Genomic DNA, 10205 nt, shown 5'->3' with positions numbered 1-10205 from the left:
AGTCGACACACTGGAGGGAAGGGATGTGCCATCCAGAGGGACCTGGACAGGCTGGAGAGGTGGGCCTGTAGAAACCTCATGAAGTTCAACAAGGCCAAGGGCAAGGTCATGCACGTGGGTTAAGGAAATCTCGAGCACAAACACAGGTTTGGCAATGAGTGAATTGAGAGCAGCCCTGCAGAGAAGGACTTGGGGGTATTAGTAGATGGAAAACTGACTGTGAGTCAGCAAGGTGTGCTCACAGTCCAGAAAGCCAGTGGTATCCTGGGCTCCATCAAGAGAAGTGTGGCCACCAGGTAGAGGAAGGGGATTCTTCCCCTCTACTCCACTCTTGTGAGGTCCCACCTGTAGTACTGTGTCCAGCCCTGGGGCCTCCAGTATAAGAAGGACAGGAACGTGGTCAAGCAGATCCAGAAGAGGGCCATGAAGATGATCAGAGGGCTGAAGCACCTTCCTTATGAGGACAGGATGAGAGAGTTAGGGTTGTTCAGCCTGGAGAAGAGAAGGCTCTGGGGACACCTTACAGTGTCCTTTTGGTACCTAAAGGGGGCCTACAGGAAAGCTGGAGACGGACTTTTTTCAACGGCATGTAGTTATAGGGCAACTGCTTTAAACTGCAAGAGGGTAGATTTAGATTAGATATAAGGAAGAAGCTCTTCACGGTGAGGGTGGTGAGCACTGGGAGGTTGCCCAGAGGTTGTGGCTGCCCCCTCCCTGGCAGTGTTCAAGGCCAGGTTGGACGGGGCTTTGATCAACCTGGTCTAGTGGAAGGTGTCCCTGACCATGGCAGGAGGGGTGGAACTAGATGATCTTTAAGGTCCCTTCCAACCCAAACCATTCTATAATGCTATGATCTATGAAGGCATCTAGAATGAAAACAGTGAGTTTGTCTACACTTAAAATACCACTTTGTTTATTGCAGTGCTAGTGGGAAATCCAGGCAAAGGAAGACAAAGAACTCCCCATCCAAACCTAAAATCTTGGAAGACTCAGTTTTTGGGTGTGCAGAAGTATTATCCAGCATTAAGCTGTTTATTATGAGCCATTACTTTCCTATGTCAAAAGTATTTGCCATAAATGATGGCTCTACATTTCAATGGCTTCACTTTAAATCTTGTATCTGTCATTATGAAAGATCTTAATCGAGGCCCTGAAAGGCTACTTTCTGCAACACTACCAAAAAAGCTGCAAGATACAATCGAGAACACCAAACAGTTCCTGTGCAGACTTGCTACACCAATATCATCCAGTACTCAGTGAGATGAGGCAGCAACTTTAATTAATCACTGGCTATCTGTTGTCTTCTATGACAATTGTTCTTCTAGGATACGTGTCAACATCCACGAATATGTAGCGGAACTCAAATTTTCCTCTCTCAGGATTCTGTAAGGAAAACAATTTCAAGCTGTTTATTTCTCTTTGGTAGTTTAAAATCAAGATTAAGCTTGTCAGCTCTATCAAGCAATTGTACATACCTCTTTGACTTCCACATGGACTGTTCCCCGTTTCCCTGGTTCAGAGCCCTCAATATAGAACTTCAAACGCATATGTTTCAGTCCATCCTTTATGTATTCAATGTGACTAAAAACAGCAAAATGAAACAAAAACCCAAACCACCCAGCAAGAATACATATTATATTTGAGTTAAACTTCAAATTTAAACTTTTTTAAAGGAGCTGCTCAACTATTTTGGGAGAAGGTGTATTCCAATGCAACCCTTGTGCTACCACTCTTCCCAAGCTTTACTGTGAGTTTCTAAATTCCAGTGGAGTTAAAAGAACTAATCAGCAGTTAAGGATTAACATATGAATTGCTTAAACGTCCTCACCCCAGTCCTTCCCTCAAAACTCAACAGCAATCCAAGGCTGAAGATTCTGGAATTTCCTTGCATTTATTCTAAAGAATCCCCAGATTCAGAGCCTGATATCTAGAACAGAACACTCACATCACACAGACTGCCACGTTTTTTTTTAGGCACTTAAACTAGTTACCAAAAACACAAAAAGGATGTTTTGTCAGCTTAATTATCAGGTTGCTTAAATCACATCAAACCAAAGTTTACTATATGCTTTACTTGTTTTAGCAATACTTTTGTTCTACTGAAGTTGTGTAACTTTGGCACTGATCAGATCTCCAACCTAAATGCCGATATTCAGATTGGAATTAGGTTACGCTCAAGTATTACAGAAAGGTCATGTCACCTTCAAGGCAATCACTTCCAGAAACGAATGGCCAAACTAGAGTTCTGGTGCCAGTTTATGTTTCCTACTGAAATTACTAACTGCTGCAAACTCTTATTTCCATCAGTCATGCCCAGATACACACTGTGAATTAAATTTCCAATAAATACAGTTTTAGGTGACATGATGGGTTACAGAGAAAAGATGAATGAAGAGCCTTAGTGCAGTAAATTCACATTCAATGTGCTCATCCACAAAAAAAATATCTCCAGGTTTTTGAGACATTTAAGGTCATCCTTAAACTGCAGACACACTCTACAATGTTACAAAGTCTTCAGCTCAAAAGTTTATTTAAAATACTAGACTTTCAAAATGATGAAAATTAAATACTAGGCATGTTGATAGTACATTTACTTATTTATAGTTTGTTTTACAGACAGATGCTTAAAATGTTTATGCATATCCTTTTCATTTAGCAGCTCCACTTTAAACACTTTTTCAGAGTCTGCTGAATAAACTTCCACCAGTAAAAATCACATTCCTCTGGAAATTCTCAATTTCATGGCTCAAGTTGTGTATCTGGGTTTATGCATCCCATCATGTATGAAACCTTCTTGACTAAATTCATGTCAAAGAACCCAATAAAGAGAAAGCCCCTACTGGGTTACAGTGCAGGGAGGATTTAAGTTTTGTAAGAATTAGTTCTGTTCCTTCCCTCAAAAGGAGAATAATAAGCACACTCATGAAAAGGTTTAGGTGAGAGATGTTCTGTTACATACACAGTATAGATGTGGCATCAAGTACCAAAAAGCAATATAACAAATGGGCAGTCAATACTGCTTATCAGCTCAGGACAATATAGTCACTGCAGTGACTACAACCTGTACAGTCAGACACAGCCTAGCTTTAAACAGAGCAATGTGGATTCCTTAAAGTCTGAAAGTTAGTACCTCCTGCTCCTTCTGGTCTGATAAAAACTACTGCTTCAAAAGAAGATAATCTCTCAACAATATTTCAAAGAACAATTTTTCTCTATTTGAGGGTTTCAGACTGTAAACTTCAGTCAGATCCCTGCTCCCCAGATGCATGCCTAGGCCTCTGTACTACTCTCTTCAGACTCACCCTAACTTTTGGAGACGAGCTCTATGTTTACCATGCTGACCACTGCTTCTTTTGAGGCACTCAGAATTGGCATTTTATAGTGTATATGCACTGTATTTAGTAGTATGTGCCACACAAGAGGTACTGCAAAAAAAATGCTTTCATTTGTACTCAAAAGTGACAGGGTACGTCACATACAGTTCATTAATCTAGACCTAACTTGCTATGATGTGACCCAAATGTCTTCGCTGTACAAAAACTAGTGTCTTGTATGGAGCAAACACTAAAGGGCACCTGACAAGCTGTCGTCTTCCTCTTCTTGTTGCCTCCCCATAACCTTTAATAGATTCACCAAAAACACCAATTATCTACAAGAGAAAAGAGGTTTGAGTTATCAGAAAGTATCACATTCAAACAGATATTCCAGTATCAGATGACACCCCTGCTGTGAATGCATTTTCTTCCAGCAGAATGCCCCTTGTGAGTCTGATGTCTCAAGAACTTATGAAAGTGTAAGGAAAATTCTTCTGTATTTCAGTGCTTTTCTTTACAGTCACATATTAAATGTCTAAAATAACTCCTACTAATAACTTCCATTTGTACTGTTCTCTGAGATTATGACATTTTAATCTCCCTTCTTGCTCTGTATTTTACACTTTAATGACATTTTGTATAAAAAGCATGAAATATTTGTTCGTCTCCTCCAAGAGAGTGTTTCAGTTTAAAATGCAAATACACTCCCCTTCACATTACCTAAAAACCACTACTGTTTTAAGAAATTGACTTTCCCCCCCCCCCCCCCCCCCCCCAGATGTATAAAGCCAGACCAAACTAACCTAGTTTTAAACTTAAAGGTGGTTAGAAAGGGAGGGTGATTTTTATTGTATAAGTACTGGAGAAAAGTTTTAATTCTGCAAACCTGTTTCAAAGCAAGTCTTCATTTTTATTCTAGTGACAACTTCTCAATTTCTAGGTTATCCTCAGTGGTATCTATGGCAGCCTTGTTTGAAAGCTCTTCCATGCATTTCTTTCCTAAAGTAGTGGTTTTCAGAATCTAGTTTTAGATTGATTGTTTTGTTTAAATCTAGCTACCTTATGTGATTGTGTGATCACATGACTGTTCTCTGTCTCTTTTCCTGTTAGCCACAGGAATGCTAGCTGTGTTTCAAGCGAAGAATTTAAATTCCTGGATACTTATGCAGTGCTTTGCAGAATGACAGAACTCTAGTGGTGACAACAGAATAACTGTGCTGAGGAAACGCAGCAGGCTAGATCTGCAAAACTTAAGTGGGACCAGTTACCTCCATGACCTGTAGAACTCCTGAAGTACTACATTTAGTAGGCACTCAGGTATGTCTTTCTGTATGGGGACACAAACACATGCTCTGAACGGGCAGACACTATATCTGCATCAGTTGTGCTGTGGTACACTCACTGAACTTTGGCTTTTAGCAGGCTCGTTCACTCGGGCTCAGTGCCTGCATGAACTTGTGCTAATGTAGGCTCCAACCTGGAGCTGACCCACCTCCGGCCAGCTAAAAGCACAGGCAGATCTGCTGGTGTTTGTCTGCTAAGCACCATGTGGATCTTCCTACAGCTCTGCATGTGAGATTTCTTGTGCAAATTTTTGACTCAAAGGATAGACAGGAACTACTGAGAAACATAAACTTATGACTAAGGTTCAAAAACCAACCTCGGGGTGAGATCTGCATTTCTCCAAGGCATCTCCATAGATCTTACTTGGACTAGAAGAAGAGAATAGCTCTTTAAAAATCACATAGAACAAACCACCTGTAACAGAAACAACAACAAATGGAATGAAAACTAATCAAATCAGATGGAATTAATGAAAAGCTTCGTCCAATAAAGATTATAATTTTTAAAAATAACCTGTAACACCAATTCCAGCAAGCACCACAATAAAATAGGTAAAGTCTCTTCCAGCTTCTTTCACTGAAATAGAGAAAAACAACACAGGAGTTAAAATCTTGGATAGTAAGACTTTCTTATATAAATGCTCTTGTATCAGCCTGCAGCTCAACATTTTGGGAGAAGAAAAAATCCCAGTATTCCAGTAACAGCTTCCATAAGGCCTCATCACTAAAAGAAACTGAAACCCTAGACCACCTCTAATATTGTACAAAGCATGTTTATACCTCTGTATTAAGACCCAGAACAGCTCTTATTGCCACTTTTTGTGTGAGAGCTGTTTTTAAAAAAAACTAATGAGGTATTCAGCGCTGCAGTTTTCAAGATCCTGTGTAAACCCACAACCATTGCAATCCTTATGGAGAAAGGGAGAAGAAAAAATAAAAAAGCACAAGCTTATACATTGCACACACTGAAAAAATAACTGGTTTTATGACTTCTCAAATCAACTGAACAATAAAAAGAAAGGATATTAGACCAAAACATGTATTTTATTTATTGAGATAATTAACTGCAGTTTATCTGATTAGGTTTTATCTATTCATTTTGATCTAAAGTATCAGTACACACTCCAAAAACTCATATGAGATTCTCTGTTACAAAATGTTTTTTGAGCACCTGGAGACTACTGATCGTTTTAAGTGACGTGCTTTTCAGTGAAGTACAAGTTACTGAGGAAGCTTTAATACCCATTTCTCGTGCAGTCTTTTAATCAGTTGAGGGTTTTTTTCCCCCCCAACTTTTTTCAAAGCACTCAATTTCTGAGGCCGATTATGTCATAACCACTTTTCATTGAAGTGAGATCAACGAAATGGCAGCCATCTTATAAACAAACTAATGTAACTCCTAGAAACTTTGACAATTTTGCTGGAAGTAAACTGGTTTTAAGCGTATCAAGTTGTGTGTGATAGGTTTTCCTGTTGAAGAGGAAAATGAGAGACGACTACATCTCATCCCTGATGCGTCTTTGACACTAGATCAACAAGTTGTTTGGAAGGAGCCACGTAATTTCTGTTCTGCTTGTGCAACACAATACGAAGCGCATCAACTGCTGCAAACACCACACTGTGAGAAGAAACGGGCATACTGGTTTTCTGAGAACCGTGGGAGGTTTTTAATTCCTGAGTTTTGGGGCTGTAAGATCTCAGTCGCCGCAGTAATTTTCGCCCTCCCTGAGCACCCCCACTGACGAGTGACTCCAGCCCCTCTTACCTTTCCGAGCAGCCGACAGCAGCGTTTCTTCTCTCCGGCCCCCCTGCACGGCCACATGTTTGCTACGATCGCCAGGTTTCTCAGCTCTCAGCCCCCCCGCCTGCGTCCCGATGCTCTGCCGGGCGGCCCGGAGGAGCAAGGCGGGCTGGGGCCGCCACCTCGGGCATGGCCGAGGCGCCGTCCCCGCCGCCGTCCCCAGCAGCGCGCAGCCGTGGGGCGGCAGCAGCCCCCCCCGCAGGCAGGCCTGCACGCGCTGCCCGGCCCGCGCGAGGCCGGCGGGCAGCATGCCGCGGCCCGGCTCCCAGGCGCCTCACGGAGCCGCGGCGGCCCAGCGCAAGGGCACGCTCCTGCCGCTCAGCCACCGACCTCCCGCGGGACCCTGGGGGCTCTAAGGCCGGTGCTTCGGGTCAGGAGCCCCCATCCACTTTCAGCTGCCTCTCGCCATCGCCCCGGCGGAAACCTCGGCGGCGGCGGGGGGGAAGCCAGCAGCAGCGGGCCCTGGGAGCGGTAGTTTGAACGGGCTCCCTCTCGCGCCCGCCGCCAGGAACGGCTCCCACAGGATCACTACAGCGGCCGCCATGCCGAGCGCCGCCGCCGCCCGCCCTCACGGAGCTGGGGCGGCTGGCCGGGGCGCCGTGTGCCTGCGGTCCCGGTCACTCTCTTAAAGCTGTTTTTTAAATATATTGGGTTTTGATCTTGCACGCATAGGCGATAAAAGCGACACAATTGACGTTTCCACGAATGGAGACCAAAACACCCGCGGAGCCCGTGCGCTGCTTTCCCGGACACGGTGCCCCGGCGCGGAGGTGGCCTTGGGGCGAGGTGGGGGAAGCTGCCAGGGGTCCTGCCGGCGGTGCGGGCAGAGGCTCCTGCCGGGAGTCACTGCGCTTCCCCGGCGCATTAACGCTTTCTGCGCGCCCCACACCGCCCTGCCCCGGAACCCGCCGCCGCGGGCTCGGCAACGGGCGACGCTCATCCCCGGGGGCAGCCGGCCCGGCCCCGCCCCGCCCCGCCCCGGCGCTGCTCTCGACGGCTGCTGCGGCGCAGGCTGGGCGCTGCCGGCGAAGGCGGCGTTCCCTCGGGCAGCCATGGAGCGACACGGAGGCGGCGGCATCCGCCTCAGACACCCCCTCTCCCGGGCCGGGCGCCGTCCCGCCCCACGGCCTCATATGGGGGGCGGTGGCGGCGCCTCCTCCTTCCCGCCGCCCGGCGCGAAGCCGCGGGACGCGGCGGCGCTGGCCATGGTGATGAGCCGCGGCAGGGCCTCGCGGTGGCCGTACGGGCGCGGCGCGGCGCTGGCAGCCCGTGCGGCAGCTTCCCCCGCTGCCGCCGAGGTCGGGCCGTCCCGGCCTTTTACTCTCGTTGCTGTCACCGCCGGGCCCAGGTAACGCTCCCTCAGCCCGGCCTGAGGCGAAGCCGCCGGGCAGTGTCGAGTGAGTGGGGAGCATACCAGGGCTCGGCCGCCCCGCAGCTGCCGGCTCGTCCCTCTTCACCGCCTCCGTGGGGGGTGGTTGGTTGTTTTCCCGTAACCCCCATCGCTCCTCTGGGAAACCCCTTCACGGCTCTGGTTTCTAGCTCTAAACTTGCCGCAGCTGGGCCCTGCTCCCCCGCCGCCGTGGTGCTCTCGTCTCCACAGACATTGCCAGGTGTAGGAAAGGCCGAGGTTTAACAGCCTTCTCCCTCGGGGTTCTGGGACTTCAACCTCGGTATGTGCCTCAGCTTAGAGGAGGTAGTGTAATAAGCAGTAGGCTGTCTACAAAGTACTAGTTAGCTTAGTGGTTAATGTGTGTGTGTTCAGGGAAGTTAGGCTTTTGTAACAAAGGGGAAGATTTAATTGTAGAAGGTGTGTTCAGCTTAATTCTTTTAGTAACAGTTTCAGCCTCCAAAAATTTAAAGCACCAATCTTAGAAGCAAAGTTGAGAAAGCAGGTTCTTCTGCTAACCCATTTCTACAGCTTGTGTTTCATTCCCTCTGCTTTTTTAACCTGTAAATGGAATGGATAATACCCACCTTTTAAAAATATTTTGGAATTGTTATCTGGGGAGGAAAAAAAACCGCATTACTGTAACTTCTGTTTATCCCCAAATCTTTATCTGGCATTTGGAGAAGGAGACAGGTTTTGTCTCTACTTACAACCTTCTATACTTGTTGAAATAGGTTTGTTCCCTGACCAGCAAAAAAACAGTAGTTGCATTGCAAGTACTACAGGGTATGAAAGTCAAAATACTGGTACCAAACAGTCCCGCAAGTTGAAAGCTAATAAAATAGCAGTTGAGGTTGGTTGGGTCTCTAAGTAAGAGCATCTCAGTTGTTATTAGAAGTCTTTAGAAGTCTCTAAAGAGGGAGAGTAACAGCCAGTTGTCATGGATATTTTTTTTTTTTTTTAACTTGGGTGAGCAAGATTTGTCAATATGGTATAAAAGCATTTTGTTAATACTAATTTCAAATCTTAGCACACAAGTTACTTAAAGAATAGTTTATGCAATTGATTTGCTGTTTCTTCATACTTCGAGAACATTTTTGTTTTGGAAGATGCAAACATTCATTGCTTCTTTTTTGAAATGAAGCTTAGAAAAGTGGTAGATATGATGTCGAAATTTTTAAGGCATGTAGGCAACATTTCTCTTACTTCAGAAATTCCTTCCTGGGGTGAAGAAGAGAGGGGATGCAAGGAGTGGTTAAAAAGAGAACAAGAAGGACTGAGTACAGGCAATGCAGGTTGTGTTTATAACCAAGTAAAGTGTATTGCAAAATCCAGGATCCAGCTCCTGATCTGAATTATTCCTGTAGTTGGAGTTTGTAGGCATGTCACCGTAGGGTACGCCTAAACTAGGTATATTTGTGCTTTCAGCATAGATAGAGGGCAGAATAACCTGGGATGTGCTGCCCAGAAAGATACAGAAGTGGTAGTTCTGCTGCTGTTGAACATGACTTGTGTCTCTAAATCCCTTTAATGGCTTTTGAAAAATGCAGTTTGTTACAGCCTCATCTCATCTTTTAAGTGTACTTCCTGATAACAATACATGAATAAAACATTTGCTTGATCTTCAGGGTGTATTTGATATACAGTTACTTTTTTTTGTAGTTGTTAATTTTTTTACTCTATCAGAGATTGGAACCCAGGCTGAAATGTGCATGTGTCAGTGTTATGCTTACAACAGTTCCCAGTAAAACTTAAGGTTGTTTTTTTGGTTATTTTGTGGTTTGGTTTTGTTTTGTTTTGTTTTTTAACATAGCACAGTTGAAATGTAGTGCAGAGTTGTTCTTCTTTGAGCATAAACCAATCTTAAATTGAAAATAGTGTGCATTAAATGTATGTGGTACCCAGGAACTTTAAAATCAGTTTTGTTTTTTTTTTCCCCAACATGGATTGGTTGCTTAGAAACCCATAGTTGGATTAACCAGGTGTTGGAAAGTCAGCTGGCAATACAAACCATCACTAGTAGAGTGTCTGGCAAGCTCTGCCTGCTTGGGGGCATCAGTGGGTATGGAGTGGAAAGGTTTGATTAAGGCTGAAACTCCATCTGACTATTTCTGTGTGCTTTAATGGTAGTGTTTGTAATTACAGCTTCTGAAGTTTCTACTATCAGAAAACTTTGAAAAAATGTGTGGCCAGTTGGATTGTAAGAATTTATTTCTGTTAAGTTGCTTTTTCTAGTAAGAGAAAGTAATTTGTGTCCAAATCATTTTGTGTTATTGAGCAATAAAAACATTGATATCCATGTTGCATGGTGAGCTAAAACTTACATGCAGAGTTGCTAGTATTTTAGCAGGGGAAAATCT

The 10205-nt window shown here is 44.7% G+C and overlaps 1 protein-coding gene across 1 annotated transcript; it reads right to left on the bottom strand.

The window, feature by feature from the left end:
* Positions 1-896: 896 nt before the first annotated feature.
* On the bottom strand, positions 897-6887 carry TIMM21 (translocase of inner mitochondrial membrane 21). Its single transcript, XM_074899308.1, has 6 exons — positions 6423-6887; positions 5172-5234; positions 4975-5072; positions 3576-3649; positions 1476-1581; positions 897-1383 (listed from the first exon to the last, which is right to left on the bottom strand). Exons 1-6 carry the CDS (start codon positions 6706-6708, stop codon positions 1291-1293), a joined length of 720 nt encoding a protein of 239 aa, XP_074755409.1. The 5' UTR covers positions 6709-6887; the 3' UTR covers positions 897-1290.
* Between the last annotated feature and the right edge of the window lie 3318 nt (positions 6888-10205).

Source organism: Athene noctua, chromosome 2 (genome assembly GCF_965140245.1).
Source record: "Athene noctua chromosome 2, bAthNoc1.hap1.1, whole genome shotgun sequence".
In the NCBI taxonomy this organism is placed as follows: domain Eukaryota; kingdom Metazoa; phylum Chordata; class Aves; order Strigiformes; family Strigidae; genus Athene; species Athene noctua.
Note: the sequence above shows the minus strand (reverse complement) of the source record. Positions and strands in the feature narration are given on the sequence as shown.

What these genes read in the sequence shown, in the direction of transcription:
- TIMM21 (XM_074899308.1), bottom strand. Translation starts at nt 6,708, where the DNA reads ATGCTGCCCGCCGGCCTCGCGCGGGCCGGGCAGCGCGTGCAGGCCTGC. An exon ending in TGCTGGAATTGGTGTTACAG is followed by an intron (nt 5,073 to 5,171) that starts GTTATTTTTAAA and finishes TTTCTGTTACAG; the next exon opens with GTGGTTTGTTCTATGTGATT. An exon ending in AATGCAGATCTCACCCCGAG is followed by an intron (nt 3,650 to 4,974) that starts GTTGGTTTTTGA and finishes TTTCTCTTGTAG; the next exon opens with ATAATTGGTGTTTTTGGTGA.